Source organism: Danio rerio, chromosome 23 (assembly GCF_052040795.2).
Source record: "Danio rerio strain M-AB ecotype USA chromosome 23, GRCz13ab, whole genome shotgun sequence".
Classification (NCBI taxonomy): domain Eukaryota; kingdom Metazoa; phylum Chordata; class Actinopteri; order Cypriniformes; family Danionidae; genus Danio; species Danio rerio.
In genome coordinates this window covers 7,191,547-7,214,471 of record NC_141043.1, presented here as the reverse complement: position 1 = coordinate 7,214,471, position 22,925 = coordinate 7,191,547, and the positions used below count along the sequence as shown (strand labels likewise).

General features: G+C 38.3%; 1 protein-coding gene across 3 annotated transcripts in view; it reads left to right on the top strand.

The window, feature by feature from the left end:
- The window catches only part of slco4a1 (solute carrier organic anion transporter family, member 4A1), a 58,315-nt gene extending 35,899 nt beyond the window's left edge, over positions 1–22,416 (top strand). Inside the window, exons 6-14 of one of the 3 annotated variants that reach the window (XR_015522923.1) lie at positions 5,950–6,071; positions 6,166–6,277; positions 8,436–8,590; positions 10,875–11,127; positions 13,933–14,095; positions 15,126–15,301; positions 17,252–17,465; positions 18,325–19,834; positions 19,880–22,416. Coding sequence is in view for 2 of the 3 variants with exons in the window: in XM_087306051.1 (XP_087162177.1) it covers positions 5,950–6,071; positions 6,166–6,277; positions 8,436–8,590; positions 10,875–11,127; positions 13,933–14,095; positions 15,126–15,301; positions 17,252–17,465; positions 18,325–18,486 (1,357 nt within the window). In the remaining variant the exon portion in view is untranslated. 3 annotated transcript variants of the gene reach the window in all.
- The last annotated feature ends 509 nt before the right edge of the window (positions 22,417–22,925 follow it).

The following is a 22,925-nucleotide window of genomic DNA, read 5'->3' as shown; positions in this document are numbered from 1 at the left end:
GCTGTTAGACAACCAAATATACTTTTGAGGCTTTTTTAGTCGAGAATGTAGTTGTTTAGATTGCAACTATGCAGTTTATTTGCAAGAATAGTGCCTATTTTAAAATATTTACAATTTCTGAGAGACAGCTCGTTGGCGACAGTTGACATTTTCAATCCACAAGATGGCAACAGAACCGCATAATAGAGTGGAGGAACTATGACGTCAATTTGTTAGCATTTTAGCACTTCCGGTTCCCTCGTCCCAAAGTCAATGGGTTTTTTGAATAGGGTTTCAGTAAAATCGCTTAAATAAGGTCCGTGGCTGACACACTGAAAAAAATTATTCAAAGATGATTCCTTGGATTTACTCAATTTTATTATGTTAAGTGGTTGTAAACAATTTAATTGTGTTGAATTTAAACAAACACATTAAGTTAAACATTATTCAATTTAATTTGATTGTTTAAATTCAACACAAATAAATAGTTTGCAACAGTTCTGCATGTAACACTTTTTTCAGTGCACCAACTCAATATACCTTCACGTTTTGTTCTACGACATAAAACACATCAGTTACAGCTCACTCTTAAACTTTTAAATCGATTATGCTTCTTTAAAAAGACGGTTGCTGTCAAGTTGCTAAATGAGACTACAGGCGGCGTCGGGGACATTAAACGTCTTCGAGCTGATCTGGTCTGGAGCGCAGCTCGCTTGTGTTAGGCGTTTGGATTTGTCTGTGATTTTAAGTATTTTCATGAATAGTATTTTATAGTTTGTAGTATTATTCTAATTGAGAATTCAGATTGTGTGTAGATAATTCCTTCACATGTAAAGGCTGTCGAGACAGACTAATTTGTTGATCATTTATTTTAATTAAACGATATTATGAAGATACTGCTCAGTGCAGCCTGTTTCTTTCCTGCTCTCAGTAATGCAAACGTGTGAATAAATGTGTAAAAATACAGACATATTAACTGTCATTTTCACGTGATCAAGTGATTTCTCGTCTTTTTTTCTTCATCTGAACACATTTAACTGCAGTATTTACACTCCTCCATAAAACGTATAGCAGATGTGACTTTATGGGCTGTTTTTCGCTGTACTTCGTGACACAAAAGGAATATTGAATGTTGTTCTGTGTCCATGATGATGAAACTTGCAGGCATTTGATAGACTTGTTCCTCCTCACGCCTAATTTCTGTCGTCTGTTTAAGGTAAGCGGGCTGTGTGCACGCGAGCGATACACTTATTTAAATATGTCTCATAATAATACTATATAGGCACATTTATACACATTTTTAAAACTTTTAGAACAACCGCAAAGCAAAACAGATGTATTTCCCACGTAAAAACGATCCAAAAGGCACAAAGGTCTATGTGTGTTTGCTTATTTATTAGTTTATAATATATACCGTGGATTACAATATAATAAACAGAGAGATTAACTTTTTGTCATGGACGTTATTTCTAAAAATAAGCTCGATAAGTCGCAGGGTGGGGCTGACGTCACTGAAGAGTGCCCCGAGGGCATTGTAGTCCGTTTATAGCCTAATGTTAGCTTTTCAAGTCTTGCGTTTGCATTTAAGATCCAAAAGTGCTCAATGTTGTATTTTCGTGTGACAATTATCCGGCTGAACAAAACGTGTAAGTGTAATGAACAGTGTTTGAACACAGAGCGTATTATTCGCAATCTTCGAAAACCCTATGGGAAAATCCTATATATATAGGGTTGCCAACTTTGGTACAGAATCCGATCTAAGCAGTCGCCCAAAACCCACTGCATCCTGTTCTCAACCTCACCCCCGTACACCCTCTCCTCCCCGTTATCCCAGGTTTTCAGAGATATGTTGGCAGGTTAGATGATATCTCTTTTTGTATGTTATTGTGCTGTATTTATACAGATTTGCTTGCATATCAGGAAGGTGTGTTGTGTTGGTAGATTGAAATAAGCAAAGTCCGCACCTGTTTAGCAATTTTCCTTAGCGCAAACACAACAGCAGTCTGGTAACGTTAGTGGATTTGTTGTTATTTTCGGGGTTAATTATTGCGAAATCCCGATTGCAACAGAGAAATACTGTAGACTGTAACACTGTAAGAAGATATCTCTGTAGATGGATGGCATTTCATGTCACGTTCAGTCTTATAATCTTAAAGTGTAAGCAAAATCAGCAGTTTTGTCATCACTTTAGACAAAGTCTATCAAACACTAGCTCTAAAGTGACGGTGGTGAATTAGTAATGGCTTCTGCTGTTTTGATGTCAGCTGCAGATGTGAATGAATTGCGTAAGAAAGTAGTTCCTAATACAAAAAAGTTTTAGACTCCCTGTGTTTGATTTTCTTTTTTTATGTACAAGATTGTGCCATTAAACTGTTGTATAAACGTAATATCACACTCGTAGCAGTGTACTATGGCTGTATATCAGCACTGGTGGGGCGCTAACGCACGCCTCCCACCAGTGCTGATATACAGCCATAGCACACTGCTACTCGTGTGATATTGCGCATATATGCAATGACAGGGTTTTCATTTCTGAATGAACGACAAAGGTTTTCACTAGTGTCAACAGTTCATCTGCATATTCTTAAACATTGACATTATAGTCTGACTGAAAATGTCTGATCCTTGTCATTAAGTAGTCATACAGTGCGTGAACCTGGATCACAAAACCAGTCATACACTGTATTCATTTTTGTGCTATTGAGATTTGTACATCGCAAAAAAAGCCAATCATGTGGCAGCATTTAGACATGTAGACATGGTCAAGATGATTTGCTGCAGTTCAAACCAAGCATCAGAATGGAGAAGAAAGATGGTTTAAGAGACTTTGAAAGTGGTAGTTGAAACTGAGGCTACAATTCACACAGACGTCAGATTTTGGTGTCAACTGCATGAAAGCATGGATCCATCCTGCCTTGCATCAACGGTTCAGGTTGTTGACACATTTTGGGCCCATAGTACCAATTGAGCACCATATCAACGCCCCAGCCTACCTGAGTATTGTTGCTAGGGATGTCAAAATTAATCGTTTCTTCGGGGCACTGCGATGCAGACGCGGATAATTCGGTATCAGTTCAGTAATAATCATAACCGGTTATGTGCTGACGTCATTTACCTCATATGCGCTCTGTTGCGAGGGAGGCGAGCGCAAGTATTTACAACGCTGTGCACAATTTCACTGTGTGTGTTTGCTGGATCAGTATTTCACTAACATATACAACAATAGCCCCTATTTCACTGAGATCGAGAGAATGAAAGTAGCCTACTCCATTTCTCTCTCTCTCGCTCTCGCTCTGTCTCTCTCTTTCTCACACACACACAGTGGCCCATTTGACCTGCTGGCGTGGCTTTTCTTCTCTTCTCGGCTGTTTTACAGCGTTACTTTTGCATACAGAATCGAGCGCGTGTCTGCAGAGTTTTCTCCACCGTGTCAATCATACATCAGCTGTGATCGCCGCCTGCCGCTTATCAGTGTCACTCATCTGTGAAGAGCGCAGCGCGCAAGAGCCAATCGCAACCGTTTTTTTTTTTTGAGGGTGTGACCAATCAAAGAGGTGTAAGAGAACTAGACAAGGATCCGAAAGTGAGCTGGATATTTATATTTGTTTATATTATTTGCTAAATGCTCGTTTTGTTTAAAGGTACAGTTTATATATCTGACTGTTTGTATTAAATGACAAAATTGTATTACAAATAGTATATAAATATAAATATATTCATAGATTTTAATACAAGAACTGCTACTGTGAAGAAAATATAAAACTGTGTATGGAAAGCACCGTCAAGGCACTGTGATGCACCCAAATATCGAATTGAACCGAATCGATGGCATGATAATCGTAACCGAACCGAACCGTGAGACTAGTGTAGGTTCACAGCTCTAAATTATTGCTGACCATGTCCATCCCTTTATGACCACAGTGTACCAATCTTCTGATGGCTACTTTCAACAGGATAACACGCCATGTTCTTGAACATGACAATGAGTTCACTGTACTCAAATGGCTTCCACAGTCACCAGATCTCAATCCAATAGAGCACCTCAATCCAAGTGGGATGTTGTGGAACAGGAGATTTGCATCATGGGTGCAGCTGACAAATCTGCAGCAACTGCATAATGCTGTCATGTCAATATGGAGCAAAATTTCTCAGAAATATTTTCAGTATCTTGTTGAATCTATGCCACAAAGTATTAAGGCAGTTCTGAAGGCGAAAAACAGGTTCAACCCAGTAATAATAAGGTGTATCTAATAAAGTGTATTTGGCTGCTGACAAAAATATAACCATTTTTATGAACATGTATTTGATGTAGGCGTCCACTGATTAAACACTGTAGCCAAAACCAAGGGTCTGTTCTTCGTACCTCGCTTAAATGATCTAAGATGATTTTGTCAATCCTGGATCTTTTAATCTTGATAACTGATCTCTAGCTAATTTTGTTTTTCAAACAAGTTTGCGAATCAGATTAGAATGTCTGGATGAACTGATCTGAGATCGCTGCGTGTGTTGTGAAGGACAGATCTATCGATCCTCGAATTCATGATCAGCAATGCAACGATTGGCTGACGGCACAGCATCGTAATGACATCATCTGATTAATATTCAATTATCCATGTGAGCAAAATTACATCAAATTAGCAGTAAACCGTTTACAATGGATGTTTACAAAAGCATTTTGATATTGGTAAAGGTGTCTGCAACTTTTGTGAAGCATCAATCACTGGCATATTAACTGTCAAAACATGTTCATGACTGCATTAATTTATTATTTCTTTTTTTTTTAAAGTCACATTCTGCATTTCTATTATCATACACAAATTGTACTAAAGCGATCTAAAAAGTTTATATCAATAAATTTTCTCTTTGTACTTTCATTTCGAGGGTGCAGATTGCATAAGTTTTGTTAATATAACTTTATTTATTTTATTAATAACTATAACTTTATATATATATATATATATATATATATATATATATATATATATATATATATATATATATATATATATATAGTTAAAAATGTTATTATTTAACTATTTTCCCAAGTGTATATAACTACTACTGTAAGAAAATATCATAATTCGGTACATACTTTCTCTATTATCTTTGCTTGAACTGACCCGATCTAATCCTGTTTATATGAATTGAACCTGCTCCCGATCAGGTTTGAGCTAGCAGAACTGTTCCTATGACAACAACTCTCAGATCAGCTTTGAAGAACGAAACGATCCTGGATCGTGTCAAATCGTCAATATCCAAATCCAGCTAACTGAGTAATCCACGTACGAAGAACGGACCCCAAATGGTTGACAGTTATATATCAACAATCATGCATTTTTTGCTTGACTTTAAGCATCATAATGTGCATTTTAAGTAGATTAAAAACATCTTTTTTACTTTAAGCGATATTTATAACACTCTAAAATAGTAACCATTGGTATAACAATTTAATTTTGACATTTTCACTCATTTGAATCACATTATTTAAACGTATTTTAGGCAAATTAAACTGAAAAGCAAAATTTATTTTGAACCAATGAAGTCACATGATTTTCCTAAGCATGTCTGTTTACTCTTGTAAATTAATGAAAACCAGATTTTAATTCTGTTAATCACCGCAGTTCAAATGTAACTACTTTAACTAGACTGATTTCAGAAATGCTATTAGCACAGCTATGACTCTCTGAGTGAAGTAACAAACATTACTTCAGATTAGTCTTAATAACTAGGAAGAATCTGAAAGTCTTTAATTATGGTCAGTGTTCATTTTCAAACATCTTTGTTTACATTTTAAAACCTTCCGTTTTGGAAAAATTAAATGGAATGATGGACAAAAAATAGCTGTTACTCCTGTTAGGTTAACTTTATTACTTTTGAATCTGACAAACGTCCATAGAAGCAACAAAAATATACAATTCGATTTATATGCCAAGTTCTGCACAGCTTCACCTTTTTGTCTTTCTCTTTTAGGACAGAACTGACACCTGAAAACCCGTTGTGGGTTGGAGCTTGGTGGATTGGTTTCCTGGCAGGAGGAGCGGCAGCTCTGCTTATCGCTCTGCCTATTCTGGGTTACCCACGGCAGCTGCCAGGTGCTACCCACAAGCCCAGATCAAAAGAAGTCAAGTGACCGCAGCACAATATAGCATTAGCGTCAATAACCGTTTGACTTTCTTTCTATGGCAGGCTCTCAGCGGTATGTGGCTATGCGCGTCTCAGAGGCTCACCAGCTAAAGGACGGCAGTCAGGTCACAGCATCTGATCCTCAATTTGGAAAAACTGTAAAAGACATGCCCAGGTAATAACACATGACCTAAACGAGGATAAGAGTGAGCTAAGAGTGGCTTGCCCTGCTGGTTTTTCAGTTACATTGCCTACTGTATATAAAGCATTTCGCAGTCTGTTAAAATGCACAGCACTGCCGTGTTTATATTTAGACACTTGGTTGATGGGAAGGAGCTGAAACTGTAGTTTTCTAGTTTGCCAACTTCAGCGAATTCAGACGGGTGATGGGTCCCTAGACGATTTTTCTTTTTTTAACATTCAGGATATTAGCACTTTTTACTCACACTTTCCTCAGATCAAACTGCCACGTACAAGTTATTGAGTTGTCGTTTTTCATTAAGCCACAAGTTTCCACAAGATATCATTAAAGCCTTCTTTCCCTGCTGAAAAATCCAGCTTAAACCAGCCTAGGCTGGTTGGCTGGTTTTAGCTGGTTGACCAGCCTGGTTTTAGAGGGGTTTTGGCCATTTCCAGGCTGGTTTCCAGCCTGGTCTTAGCTGGTCAGGTGGAAATTGACCAGCTAAACCCTGCTAAAACCAGCTTGACCAGCCTGGTTTAAGCTGCACATAGCTGGTTTTGGCTGGGCTTTCAGCCTGGCTAGGCTGGTCAAGCTGGTTTTAGCAGGGTTTAGACCAGGGTTTGACCAGCTAAGACCAGGTTGGAAATGGCTGTAAACCAGCCTGGAAATGGCCAGCCTAGGCTGGTTTAAGCTGGGGTTTTTCAGTAGGGTAGCTGTTTTTCACTCCTCTTAACAGTTTTCAAACCCAAACCTCATTTAGTTACAAAGACAATCGATCCATTTCACAACAGAGAATCTTTCGACCGTAATAAACTATAAAAAGCACAGGTCAATGCTGTCAGTGGACGCTGTTGTATATGATCTATTCAAGGTCAAACAAATTAAAGGGATACTCCACTTTAAAAAAAAAACTCCCTTTAGATTTAAAAAGTTGAGTTTACCTTTTTTTTTTTATTCAGCAGATCTCCAGATCTGGGGGAGCACTTTTAGATTAGCTTAGCATAGATCATTGAATCAGATTAGACCATTAGGATCTCACTCATAATTGACCAAAGAATTTTGATAATATTCCTATTTAATGCTTGATTCTTCTGTAGTTAGACCATGCATGTACAAAAACTGAAAAAAAGTTGAAATATTGCTATTTTATGATTTGGCTAGGAACTACACTTTCATTCCAGCATAATAGTCCAGAACCAGAAAACACTTTATTGACATACATATATAATAGGTTGCTGTAGGCCCATCTAAAATATATTTTAATATTCTTTTTTTAATTTAAAATATTAAGCATAATATAAAAAATAAAATTAAAAAAGAGTTTTTATTGTAGAAAAATACTTGAGATTTGTAAGATAATTGGTTTATTGAATCACTTAATGGGCACTAGCATACTTAATTATAATTTAATACTGAATAATACTCAGACACAAACCGTGAGGAGACCCATGATTTTATAGTTTACAAAGTTAAAATGCAAAGAAATCAAAAGTAATTGAATGCCCTGCTATATATGTTTTTCATAAATTCATATACACGTAAACACAATTTGTTATATTATTATTAAGTTAATTGTGTTTATATAAATGAGGAGGACTTCTCTCCTCCTGAATCCCTGGGTATGAATGCAGACACAGTGGATATCAGTGCAGCAGGTCTCTTGCGCTGACAGTTACCCATTTCAACCATTAGCCCTGTCGGTAATCTGGGTGATTTTCGGTAAGCACTTGCTCTCATGAATAATTCAGAAGCAGGGTCTTCTCATAGGACAAGAAAACTCCACTATGAATAATAATGAGAAACCGACGCATCACTTGACCAGCAGATTCATGCTACTGAACGTCACCTATTTTGATCCTGCCACAAAAAATATTTTAAACCCAGAAGATTTTTTAAAAATTAGCTGACCAAAGCTCTAAATTGTCCAGTTTTCCCCACAAATAAAGCTGACAGGTGCTAACGTTGTCTTAACCGATGCTTAACACACACAAATCTGTTAAAATCTCAAAAAAGTACTCCAGGGTGCCTCGAAGCTTTACATGCATTGGGTTTTGATGCTTATGTACACAAAGAGTGTTTCTATACCACATCAATATGCCACAATAGTTGTAGTAACTGAATAGGAAGTATTTTCCCCCTTTTCTCTCTATAGGTCAATGCTGCTTCTACTAAAGAACCCTACCTTCATCTTTCTGTGTCTTGCTGGTGCTACGGAGGCCACGCTGATAGCTGGGATGTCCACATTTGGCCCCAAATTTCTTGAGTCTCAGTTTAGTCTGAGTGCTTCAGAGGCAGCAACCTGGTTTGGTAAAAATGTTAATTAATCTCAATGACACGTTCTTGCTCACACCTGAAACGGTCAACAGTGGGACATTCTTAACCCCAGTTAAACAAAATGCTGAGATATCTAACTTTGTATTTCACACTGCTCAAAATTTCAAATTTTTCATACAGTATAATCCTTAAGGCTGTTGGATTTGGCTTTCTCCTATTACATATTGTGTTTATATACAGGTGTCACGCTTTCTGTTAGGGCTGGGCGATAATTCGATAACGATAATTATAACAATACATATTTCTCAGAAAAAACAACGATAATGACAGTTTGAAAAGTGTTCGATAATGTATATACTAGGGATGGCATGGTTCTCAATATAATATTGAACCGTACGGTACGACCTCCACGTTTCAGTGCGCGCTTGTGAATTGCAGTTTTCTCGGTTTTGCGTTTAAATAATTTCTGTGCGTTTTATATCACCCCGAATTGACTCAGTGTGTGCCTTTAAGTCCATGAGCTGAGATGAGGAAACTCCTCCCTGCGAGTAAATATCCAAGCACTATGCTCTAAAGTTAGGGGGCGCTTGACCATCATTCCACACTTTGACATTACGAGCGGCGGTGAAGTGAGGCTGAGGCAACAGTACAAGGAAGCGCCGGCGAAGTGAGGCAACAGTACGAGAAAGAGCCGGCGTCTTTCAAATCTGTGGTGTGAGGACATTTCGGATTTGCTGATTAGTATAATGCCAATAAAAGAAAAAACGGTGAACAAAAAGTAACTGTGTGCAAGCATTGTCTCACACGTATAACCATGACTGCTCATCTGCAGCGCAATCACCCAGCAATATCACAGTCTGAAGGCAGGATAGCAGAGAAGGTAATAAAGTCCTCATAATAAAAACAATCCCTCCCTGAATCTTTCAAGCAAACATACCCAACTGGTTCTAAGAGACACATAAAAACAACAAAGGCAGTGCGGGTGTTTATTGCTAAAGATTTGCTGCCGTTTTGGGTGATTGGAGATGTGGGCTTTTGTCATTTTATAAAAGCACTCAATCCACGTTACAGACTACAGTCTCGCATTTTTGCAGCACCGAGATAATTCCGATGGTTTATTTATGTTTACTTAAGTACAAATATGTTTATCTGAAATGGCCAATTTATCTTTATTAACTTCACATGTGTGTTTATTTTCAAAGTGTAGGATTTTATGTGTTCCCCAGTTTGTACATGGACTACAAGCAGCTGTAAGATTTCAGTGTTATTTTTTATACAATACACTAGGAAATACTGTACTTTTCTTGGCTTTTAAGTAAAACAAAATGAGAACTGCAATAAATCGTTTTTATTTTTTTCTCCTTAACATCTTACTGTTCCTATTGCCTATAGAATAAAAAAAAACACGTCAAGCCATGAGAACCAAACCGAACCGAAAACCGTGTTAAAAAACCGAGGTATGTATTGAACCGTGGGCTAACTGTATTGTTGCATCCCTAGTATATACACATAACACTGCACAGGCATTTTGCAGCCTGCACTTCTAGATGCCACATGTACAAGTTTACAGCCATACAGTGTTAGTTGCACTTGGAGGAGTAGGAAAAAAATAGGTTAAAAAAAAGTTCACAAACATTGTTGACAAGAAACATGACTAAACTTCAGTAGTCTGGAGCTACATAGTTTTTTTGCAATCCGAAAACAGAGCAATGTGCCCTGCAAACTACCCAGACGACTTGTGCCATCAAAAACAGGCAAAAACACAATCGTAATAATTGTTATAATAATTATCGATATCGACTGATTTGAAAAAAAATTATCATGATAAATTATTTGCCATAATCGCCCAGCCCTACTTTCTGTCATTATTAAAGACTTTTTCCATAAAAATGAGCTGGCTGTCAGGTGGTTAGCATTTAGCTGTAATTTTCTTACACTGCTTCTAAAACACTGGTGTAAAATGTTTCTTTATAGATCGTGATATTGTCATAGTTCAACCCAAAAATCCAAACTTACTTACCATTTACTTTCCTTTAAGTGGTTTCAAATCTTTATGAGATTCTGTTTTATTATTGAACACAAAATAAGATATTTTGAAGAATATCAGTAACCAGTAGTTATTGACATCCATCGTAGGGAAAGAAATATGCTAAAAAGTCAATAGATTTCATTCATCAAAACTTAAACCAATTTGGAACAAGTGAAGGGTGAGTAAATGATTGAGATTTTTAGGTGAGCTGTCTATGAAAGCTCTTTAGCATATGAACAACTACATTACATACACTAAATTGTTTGCTACTCCATCTTCTTATTCCAGGGTATATGGTAGTGCCAGCTGGTGGAGGTGGCACCTTTCTGGGTGGCTTCATTATAAAGAAGCTGAATCTTCGCTGTCGTGGGATCATCCGTTTCTGCATGCTGTGTGCACTGGTCAGTCTGATGGCTATCTTTATCTTTTTGGTGCACTGTCCTAATGTGCCTATGGCTGGAGTAACCATCTCATACTACAGCAACGTAACACACAACCACAACAGCGCCCTCTACCTGCAGAAAGACAAACACAACAGCAGGTAATGAACACTGAACTTGGTACAGATCTGCTTACAATATAAGTTGGAGACTTTACTTAGACTAAATTAAATTGTATTATACAATATAATTTCGAGACTAGTTTGTTATTATGCCAGAAGATCCCAAGCTGTATGACATCAGTCTGTTGTTTATAGTCAACTGTGAATTTTTATTAAAGGGGATATAATATGATTCAACATTTTTGTTTTCTCCTTTAATGCTAAAAAAGGCATTATTTGGTTTATTATTCATATTTTATGTAGTAATATTTATTTTTAAGTTTTTACCTATACATATTAACAGACGTAATGTACTACTATTGATTTGCTATAAACAGTGCATCCGGAAAGTATTCATAGCTCTTCTTTTTTTCCACATTTTTTATGTTACATGCTTATTCCAAAAATAGAATTTAATTCATTTATTTCCTCAACATTCTACACACAATACACCATAATGACAATGAAAAAAAGATTTTTTGAAATTGTTGCAAATTTGCTTTTGCCATGAAGCTCAGGTACATTCTGTTTCCACTGATCATTCTTGAGAGGTTTCAGCAGCTTCATTGGAGTTTAACTGTCGGGAAAATCAGTTGATTGGACATGATTTGAAAAGGCATACACTTGTCTATATAAGGTCCCAGGGTTGACAGTGCATGTCAAAGCACAAACCAAGCATGAAGACAAAGGAATTGCCTGTAGTCCTCTGAGACAGGATTGTCTCGAGGCACAAGGCTGGGGAAATATACAGAAAAATTCCTGATGCTCTGAAAGTGCCAATGTGCCCAGTGTTCTCCATCATCTGTAAGACGTTTGGAACCACCAGGACTTTTCCTAGAGCTGGCCGGCCATCTAAGCTGTGTGATCAGGGGAGAAGGGCCTTAGTCAGGGAGGTGATCAATAACCTGAATATCACTTTGTCTGAGCTCCAGCTTTCTTCTGTGGAGAGAGGAGAACCTTACAGAAGGACAACCATCTGTGCAGCAATCCACCAATCAGGCCTGTATGGTAGAGTGGCCAGACGGAAGACACCCCTTAGTTAAGGGCAGATAGCAGTGCGCCTGAACTTTGCCGAAAGGCAACTGAAACAAAATTCTTTGGTCTGATGAGACTAAAATTGAACTCTTTGGAGTGAATGCCAGGCATTACATTTGAAGAAAATCAGAAACCGCTCATCACCAGGCTAATACCATCCCTACAGTGAAGCATGGTGGTGGCAGCATCATGCTGTGGGGATGTTTTTCAGCAGCAGGGACTGAACGACTGGTCAGGATAGAGGGAAAGATGAATGCAGCAATGTACAGAGACAACCTGAATGAAAACCCGCTTCAGAGTGCTCTTGACCGACCGGATGTGATGTATTCCAGTGTTGTACAAGCAGGTCCGTGCGCGCGAGATGAGAAATAGGAGTTTATTTGGTTATTTTTTGAATTATAAAAAGTCTAGATTAAAAAAAAAAAACATCTGTTCATAAATGTAAGTAAGACAGTATTAAAAATATATATTTTTAATGTTGTCTCCACATTCCCTCCAATATTTGTAGCGGTCTATAAGTTTCTAGTATTCATTCCTTCATTAAAATCATGTAAACGCACAGAGAATAAAGGTTCTTGCTTTTGCACTCCTTTATTTCGGACACTGTGAGAACAGCTTCACTCCCATGGTGCACGACAACACTGAAAATACTGTGCGACTGCCCCAAGGGGGTGTATTCCGACAGTCGTGTCCAAATGTTGTGTGCAGTGGAAAGGCGGCTTTAGACTGGGGCGATGGTTCATCTTTCAATTGGACAATGGTCCAAAGCACACCGACAAAATATCAATGGAGTGGCTCTGTGAATCTTCTTAAGTGGCCCAGCCTGAGCCCAGACCTAAACCCTTTTGAACATCTCTGAAAATGGCTGTACACCATTGCTTCCTATCCAACCTGATAATGCTTGAGAGGTACTGCAAAGAGAAATGGGCAAAAATTCCCAAAGACAGGTGTGCCAAGCTTGTGGCATCATATTCAAAAAGACTTGAGGCTGTCATTGCTGCCAAAGGTGCATCAACACAGTATTGAGCAAAGGCTGTGAATACTTATTAATGGTGATTTTTCAGGTTTTTTAATTTTAATAAATTTGCAACAATTTCAAAAATCTTGTTTTTACATTGTCATTATGGGTTATTGTGTGTAGAATATTGAGGAAATAAACTAATTGAATCCATTTTGAAATAAGGCTGTTACATAAAATAAAGTGTAAAAATTTAAGCAATATGAATACTTTTCAGATGCACTGTATTAATATTTTTATTTATTTATAAATAAATATTATTGGAAAAAGACAAAAAAGAAAATTGGTTCTACGATAATAATGTATTTTCCAGACATTGTGTCAAAATTGCATTTTTGAGACAAACAGATACAGTAATTTACATTGGAAAGTCATTTATTATTTATTTAAAACATTTTTTTTGTTGAATAATATACATTTTAGTTTCCAAACTTATCAAAAATAAAAAATGTATACAATAAATAAACGTATGGTGGCATTCGCTATGTAGTACAGTACATTTAAATTGACAACAGATGACAACTCACATTGCGCAAAATGCTATAACATTGACTAATCGACACATTAAATGTATTTTTATTTAGCTGTTAAACCCTTTTAAATCCAGCCCGACATGCTGTCTGATATATTTTTCACACAGTTAATGGTTTACCTTAATATCCAGAGTAAATACAAGTCTGACTGACAGTGTTTTATTGATTGGCTGAGGTGAAATAAAAAAGAAAGTACACTGAAACACTTCTCTCTCTCAGCTTCTCAGATCTGAGCAACCTGACCGTAGCCTGTAACATTGGATGTCACTGTCTAGAGGAGTCATTTAACCCTGTGTGTGGTGCAGATGGAGTGATGTATTTCTCTCCCTGTCATGCCGGCTGCAGTTCCCTCAACCACACATTCGGTCCGAGAGGCAGACAGGTACACGACGAACTCTCTGTCCTGTTAACACCTGCTGTTATTAATACATGGATGATATTATACACTGGTTTTAATAATGGGTGGGACTTTTGATACAATATTGTCACAATAATTGTGTCATGATACAATATTAATGTTATTTTAAACATATTGCTGTTTTACTGTTTTATTCCAACTTTAATTCATGTTCCCAGAGGAATCTTTGGCAACATCTGCTTAACTAAAATGCAACATTTCTCAGTTTATCTCACTCAAAGTTTATTGGTACAGTGCAAAATAGGATTGTCAATGGTATTGTAGTTTTTCATCCGAAAGAGTGTTTAGTGTTTCACTCTTCCTCCAGCCATATATATTGCATGGTCTTAAGGGGATTTCACACTGGACACGGAAAGTTCTGTGCTATGAAACCTATTCATTTCAATGTGCCATGCAAAGGATGGCTTGTTGTTAACCTGACCAAACACTTTACTTATTTATGAATGTTTCCCAAATGATTTTTAACAGAGCAAGGTAATTTTCACAGTATGTCTGATGATATTTTTTTCTTCTAGAGAAAGTCTTATTTGTTTTATTTCGGCTACAATGAAGGCAGTTATTAATTTTTTAAAAAACATTTTTGGGGCAAAATTATTAGCCCCGTTAAGCTAATTATTACCCTTAGTAATAATTAAGCTAGCCTAATTACCCTAACCTGCCTAGTTCACCTTATTAACCCAGTTAAGCCTTTAAATGTCACTTTAAGGTGTATAGAAGTTTCAAAAAATATCTAGTAAAATATTATTTACTGTCATCAAGGCAAAGATAAAATAAATCAGTTATTAGAAATGAGTTATTAAAACTGTTGTGCTTAGAAATGTGCTGAAACAATCTTACCTCTGTTAAACAGAAATTGGTGAAAAAAATAAACAGGGGCACTAATAATTCAGGGGGGCTAATAATTCTGACTTCAACTGTATATACATATATATATATAAATGGGTTGTACTCTAAATTGAATTTGTCCTTTTGATTCACGTTTACACATTTACAGGTGTTCTCTGGCTGCAGCTGTGTGGCTGGGAATATATCATGGGGAGAGCAGGGTTTTGCTGAAGAAGGGAGATGTGTGTCGTCCTGCAATCACATGCCAGCCTTCCTCACCTTCCTCTTCATCCTCATCCTTTTCACTTTCCTCTGCAGCATCCCTGCACTTACTGCCACACTGAGGTATGAACACCAGCACTCGAAAGTTTGGCTTCAGTAAGATTTTAAAAACTTTAAAGAGATTAATAATTGAATTCAGCAAGGATGAATTCAATTATAGTCATCAAAACATCCCTCATGTAATGTCAGTTCTTCAAATATTAAGCAGCAATGTTTTAATATAGACAATTCATTTTCTGAAAATAGCCTTTAACACCCAGCAGGGACAAGACGTCAACATGACGTCAGATTGACGTTGTACTATAATATCATGGGGATGTTGAATTTTGTTTGGAAATGAAAATCGGGTTGACGTCAGAACTCTTCATCAGACCAACATCAACGTCCAACCTAAAACCAACCAAATATCAACGTCTAATGATGTCACAGCTTGAAGTTGTGTGGACGTTACCAGTATGACGTCTATCAGACGTTGGATTTTGGTTGCCGTACCTGATGAATGAATGTCAGTATTTGACGTCAATATGATGTTGGTTTAAGATGTTGGCGCGACGTTGGATTTTGGTCATTTTCTAACAACCTAACATCAACCAAATATCAACGTCATTTGACGTCTTCATTGGACACCAAAATACGCTGACTAGCCATTGAATTTTGGTCACCTGACATCACAACCTAATATTAACGTCTTATGATGCTGTGTGCCTGCTGGACAATAACTCAATGCACTACAGAATGTTATGTTTACACACACATGCACAAATTACATGTAAACACATCAGCTTTATACAGCGAAATACTCACTATTCTTGAGTACTTTAGAAAGGGCTACTTTTTACTCATACTCTGAGTAATATTTACAACAGATACTTTTACTCTACTTGCACTACATTTTTAGGCAAGTAGTGGTACTTTTACTAGAGTAAGATTTTTGTGTACTCTTTCCACCACTGGTCATCTGCAACTTAGCAACTGTCAAAAGCCAGTCTGTGAACAATCGATAGCAAGTTGACTGAGTATTTGCCATTGTAGTTAAGTGTTGGGTAATTTACTTTAAAAAAGTAGTTAATGACTATTTACATAATTAAAAATGTACTTAAAATACTCTTCTGAATATTTAATTTAATTACTTGACACAATACTGCATAGAATTCCTATAAATGCTAACACTTAAGCCTGATTTATACTTCTGCGTCAAGTGACCGGCTTAACCCACGGCGCAGGCAGTTACGCCCATTTATACTTCTGCGCGCTGTCTCTGTTGGTCTGCATTAACACTTCCGAAACGCTAGTGGGCAGTGAGGTGTAAATGTTCCTCTGTGTCGAGTTTCTTCGCCTCTGTTTTGCGTTTCCTGAACACTTCCGGGATGTACAAGTGGCTCAAACTCGCTCATTTTGAGGCAGAAACCGGCGGACGTGCAACAAATTTAACTATGAGGTAAACACACAAAACTTTCCATCCGGAGCTCCTTCACGGGACTCCACACTTGTAAACAATCGCTCGCGCCATTCGCGCGGCTCTCGGTCCCGCCCAGACTCGTCAGCGCTACCAAGCCGACCAATCACAGAGCTTACGCTACGCGTCGTTGCGACGTGTAGTTACATTTTTTGAGAGGTGCACATCAGCGACGGCCACGGCGAAGGGCTATGCGTCAGCGCTGTAGCATACGCCTGCGTTTGACGCAGAAGTATAAATCAGCCTTTAGACTACAGAAATGTCAAACCGGGCCTTTTACTTTAATAAATTACTATTTTACTGTATTTTTGTAAATGCAGCATTTAAGTGAATGGTAGACAAACACACACGTGCACATGATTAACTTTATAAATTGTTGCTTAGTTTAAAAATGTTAGATAAATGCCACGTGACAACAGTATACCACCGTATAGCATACTACTGTTTCAAACTGAATTATACTGATTATAAGTTATATGTAAGCTTTAATTTTTTTCAAACACAGACAGTATTACCTAATAAAACAGATGTTTGTCATGTAATGGTGTTCACCTCAGGTGTGTTCCTGACAGTCAGAGATCATTTGGACTGGGAATCCAGTGGATCGTGGTCAGGACTCTGGGTGGGATCCCAGGCCCCATAGCGTTCGGCTCTGTGATCGACATCTCCTGCCTGCTGTGGGAGGAGCAGTGTGGGGAATACGGCTCCTGTTACCTGTACCACAACTCAGCCATGAGTCAGTACTCGCTCGTCGCCGGCATCATCTACAAGGTAGACAAATATACACTTGGATATTGTTAGAATTCCAGTAAATAATGCAGAAATGTCGCCTGAGAACCAAAGCTGACTCATTCAACATTGAATGCACTTTAGCAAATATAAAGGTCTTGAATCAGATTCGTGAATCGTGCGCTCAGTTTCACATTAATTCGGATGTACACAGAGAATATCCGTGGGATTCCGTGTACACAGTGTTTCATACATCCGAATTTTTTACTGCGTACGCACATTTACAGCTTTTTGTGCGCACGCAATGTTTTAGTGTGAATTCAACGCAAGTCTTCGTACATAAGGGCCCAGGTCTGCATCCAGACCCCTCTCACAATTTTTACAAATTTTCTTATTTAACAAATGTTTTCATTATGTATTATATTTTCACCAAAAGAAGAAAAGGTTGAACAGAAAATAACAGCGAATGCCAGTGTTTATATTGCTTTTTTACATGTAAGCTAATCAGCAAATAACCTGTTACACTAAGTGATTTTTATGGGTACCTTTGGCAAATCTTGGTTAAAAAACAAAAAAACAAATAATCTCCATTTGTTTCTTTAAAAGAAATAAAAAAATTAAGTAGTTAGCACTGCTTAATATTATTTATGGGAACATTATAATATTTTTAAGGATTCATCGATGAATAGAAAGTTGAAAAGAACAGGATTTATTTTAAGATACTTTAACAGTCTTTTTATGTGGTTGCATTACCTAGATTTAATTTGTCCTGTCTATTGGACCTGTGGTACAAAATAGCATTTTACTTACAGATCACATTCACAGCAACCTTATATGTTTACTTTAAATGAAATTGAGGGCCATTTTTATCACAAATTCAATTTCTCTCTCTCATTCACAGGTTTTAGGCACTTTTTTCTTCTTGCTGGCCACCCTGCTTTACAAGCCGCCCCCTGAGTCTCCTCAGAGCAGCTGTGAGAGCACAGATGTAGGAGAGAGCAAAGACCTCCCCATCAAAGACCACCCTGCAGAAATCATCTCCAACCCACACGCTAAATTATGACCCTAGTGCACATCTACACTGACAACTCACCTCAGAGAATGTGTGTAAGGATGAGAATGAGTGTAAGGTCAAACACCATCACTGTGCCCTGTCTTTCTTACTGGACATCCTTGCCAACATGCACTTGCGATTCATATATAGTCTTAGAACTGAAACTAGATCAACCTTGAGAGGGAAAGCCTCCGTCACAATGATAGACCAAAGGTCAGCGGTGAAACACACTGTATATTACAGTGTCCTTGTTACAGTGCAATTGTATATTTGAGGGGATAGTTCACCCTAAATTAAACATTCTGTCATTTACCCACCCTCCACTTGTTCCAAATGTGTTGCTTTCTTCTTTGCGGTAAACATAAAAAGATGATATTTTGAAGAATGCTTAAAATCAGCAGCTATTGACTTCCATTGTACTTGTTTTTTACATCCTATGGATGTCAGTGGTTGCTGGTTTCCAACATTCTTCAGAATATCTTCTTTTTTGTTCAACAAAAATTCATAAAAGTTTGGAAACTCTTGAGGATTAGTAGATAATGAGGGAATGTACAATTTGGGTGAACTTTGCTTTTAAGGCGAGACACTTCAGGCTAAAACTTTAAGATTTTGGGCCTTTTTTGGCTTTAATTTCAGGACAATGAAAAGAATACAATCAAAACTCACTATTAAGATTTTTTTCACACATAGTTCACATCTGTAGTTCGCTTCATTTGGTCTGGACCGAGGGCAATAAATAATACATTGTTGCATTTTCTGCCGTCTTTGGGTCGTTTTCACACCACACTGCTGGCTTTGGTCCGAACCAGTTGAAACGAACCAAAATGCAGTCATCTGACAAAATCCACATCTCTCATTGGCCAGATGTTGTTGAACATATTTACTGCTTATTGATTGGTTAGAATTTACGTGCAGGAAAATGCCAATGAACTCCCGCAAGTAAACAAAACCGGCAGACACAAAATGTCGTTATTACTCTGGAGGGACGACTGCGCTGACTGATTGTATCCCTGCTTTAGACAAACTATTCATTTCGAGAATGAAGCGCGGCTGCTGGTGGAAAACAATGTTTTAATGCATCGCTTGTCACTTCAGGAGGAGGCGTGAATTAATTTAGCTAAACTGCGACATGATCATCTTGCAGAAATATTACCAACGATCCATCAGGTGATGTTTTCCCCTCTCTCTCTCTCTCTCTGTTGGTAAAGAGCTGTCATCAAATATTTTTCCTCCATATCCCATAATGCACAGCGCATCGGCCTATGGCAGCTGGATTAGTCCAAAAGGCGCAGTACTTTTTGCGGTTGGACCTGTTTTATTTCGAATCATATTCTCACCACAAACGAACCGCTCCAGGGTTCGTTTGAAAGCGTACTGAGACCACCTCTTCAGGCAGGTCTAGGTACGCTTATTTGGTCGTGCAAAATGCTCAACTCGCGCAGATTCATCCGCATCTTTGCATTGAGTTAACATGTAAATCACTCACGCTTGACGCTTGAGTCTGGTGTGAACGCAACATGCTCTTGCGACAGGCGCTAGGAGCCATGGTCTTTAGCCACCTTGTTAAAGCAACCGACTTCCATGCGAAGAATCACGATCCCATCTCAGAACGGGAAGAGTGCAGTAGGACCGGCGGGGTTACATTGGTGCCGTGACCCGGATGGGAGTGAGGTTTAGGGGGGTGAGTGTGGCCAGCCAGTGAAGTGCTGTGCAGGTAAACCTTACTCCTCTGACCTCAAAAGGTTCTCTAGTGACAGGCGCTAGAGGCAGGGCCGGAGCAAGCTGAACTGCTGCTCTAGGCAGAGGACGATCATGCCGCCCTCAACCCCAACGTGAAAACGAAAGTGACCGGTTATGAAAATGAAGTGAGGTGTCGCGGACCTCTATTCCAGCGCACTATGCGCGGATATAACTAAGGATGCGCGGGTCCTGAGGGAGGAAGGGAGGGAGGTGTCGCGGACACTGCGCTCTCTATTCTGCCGCCCTATGCGCGGATATAACTGAGGACGTGCGGGTGTCGCGGACCTCAATTCTGCCGCCCTATGCGCGGATATAACTGAGGACACGCGGGTGCTGATGGAGGTGTCGCTGACGCCGCCCTCTCTATTTTGTCGTCTATGCGCAAATATATCTAAGGACGCGGGTGGTGAGGGAGGTGTCGCGGACATAACTGAGGACGCGGGTGGTAAGAGAGGTGTCGCGGATGCCGCCCTCTCTATACTGCTGCCCTAGGCGGCCGCCTAGGTCGCCTCTATGGACGCGCCGGCCCTGGCTAGAGGCCATAGTCTTTAGACTCCTTGTTAGAGCAACCCACTCCCATACGAAGAATCGCTGGTTTGATCCCAGCTCAGAACAGGATGAGTGCAGTACAACCAGAAGGGTTACATAATCAACTGACTATGAAAGTATGGTGATAAGTTTTTTTTTAAATCTCATTCACCTGCAGTGTCTTGCCTTGAATTTACAGTTATATTAGCTGAAAATATGTACTTGATATACTGTTTCAAGTACATGTAACAACGATACTGTAAAATATGGTGTTATCCATATGAATTAAACAATTAACTGAATCAACCAAAAGCTAATTGAAATCGATGTCTACTGACATTATATATATATAAGTTAAATTAAAGATTAGAGCCTTTTTTGTAAGGAAAAAGCCATAGGTGATGTGAAAAAAGAGCACTTAATATAAATGCAACAGAAAGAGATATTATTAAGTGTTACGCTTTTGTAAAATGTAGAAAATGATTAATACAATTGCTGCTCGGTTACAGTATACATGAAGGAAAACTGACAATTAGTTGCAAACTGTGCCTTTAAAAAGTTTTGCATCAATCCGCACAGTTAGAACAGAAAAACGATCTAAATGTCCTACTCATAAACCCTTAAATCTCTCTAAATTGCACTTTAATCTCACTTCTCTGATGGAAAACAGCATCTAAACCATGTACAGTAGAGAACTATGTGCCATTAAGCTGTATTTTGTCTGTATCACACACAGTTCTAGACGGCATTCTGTTACCATCTAAAGCATGTAAGACTTTTTATATTTCATTTTGAATAACAGTTTTCAAAATGTGGCAAAATGCTGTAGCTCAGGAATGAGCAGGACAGAAAGGCTTCGGTGTCACATAGAGATGCAAGGGAGAGATGAAGGTTTACAAAATGACCTTATTGCAACTGTATCCCAAGTGGGATTTTCCAGAGAAGCACTTCACTTTGAGATTACACTGGAAAATATTATTGCACTGATTTTGTTTCTGCTAAATTTACAGTTGGATGACACTGTAAAACATGAAAGGACAAAGTTATTGGTTGTTTAAACGGCATTTTATATTCCTTTTTGTATGTAGCAAGATTTTTTTGTTTTGTTTTGGAATATTGAAGTACCCCGAGCTGCTTGAATCCAAATATAAGAAGCGTAACTAACATCTCTGTTAATTTAATATGCATCTACATTTAAACTTCATTTGGTTTAACTAATACATCTTACCAATGATACACCATGTTGAGGTTTTTATTTATTATTACATGCGCATTTGTTATGGTTACTTTTCTCATGTTTTCGTTTACTAATGTGATAGATTTCGTAGGATGACATCGACTTTCATATGACCAACCCTGAATGACAATGATGCACTCAGAAGTTGACGATTTGCACAATGAATTTGAACATGCAACAACAAAGCGTGGCATGATGTTTGTGTTTGACTTGTGTTGGTTTTTGTGTATTTTTTACTCCAACAACTTGTCAAAAAGGGAGTTTGTGAGTGGGCCTGTTCTTGTCTTTATAAATGTGCGTGATTTTCTTTTCAACCCATTGTGTTTCTAATCACCTGCTACGTAATTAGTTTTGGTACTTTCTTTGTCAAGTCATTTTTATGCAGCAGTTTCGATAAAAGTTTTAAGGAACAACCCAAATACAAACTAAAGCAAGCTGTCGTTTTTTTTTTCTTCTCCTAAATCTCTTTCTATCTTTCTCTTTACTCACTAGGACACATACGGTATACACTCAACGGCCACTTTATTAGGTACACCTGTTGAACTACTTACCACAAATTTCTAATCAGCCAATCACATGGCAGCAACACTATTCAGATCATGTAGACGTGATGAAGACAATTGGCTGCGGTTCAAACGGAGCATCAGAATGGGGAAGAAACATGAGTTAAGTGACTGAACGGGGAATGGTTGTTGGTGCAAGATGGGCTGATCTGAGTGTTTCAGATACTGCTGATCTTCTGGGATTTTCACGCACTACCATCTTTAGCGCTTACAGAGAATAGTCAGAAAAAGAGAAAATATCCAGTGAGTGGCAGATCTGTGGGCACAAATGAATTGTTGATGCCAGAAGTCAGAAGGGAATGGCCAGCCTGGTTCATGCTGATAGAAAGGAAACAGTACCTTAAATCAGAGGTTCTCAAAGTGGGGGTCGGGACCCCCCG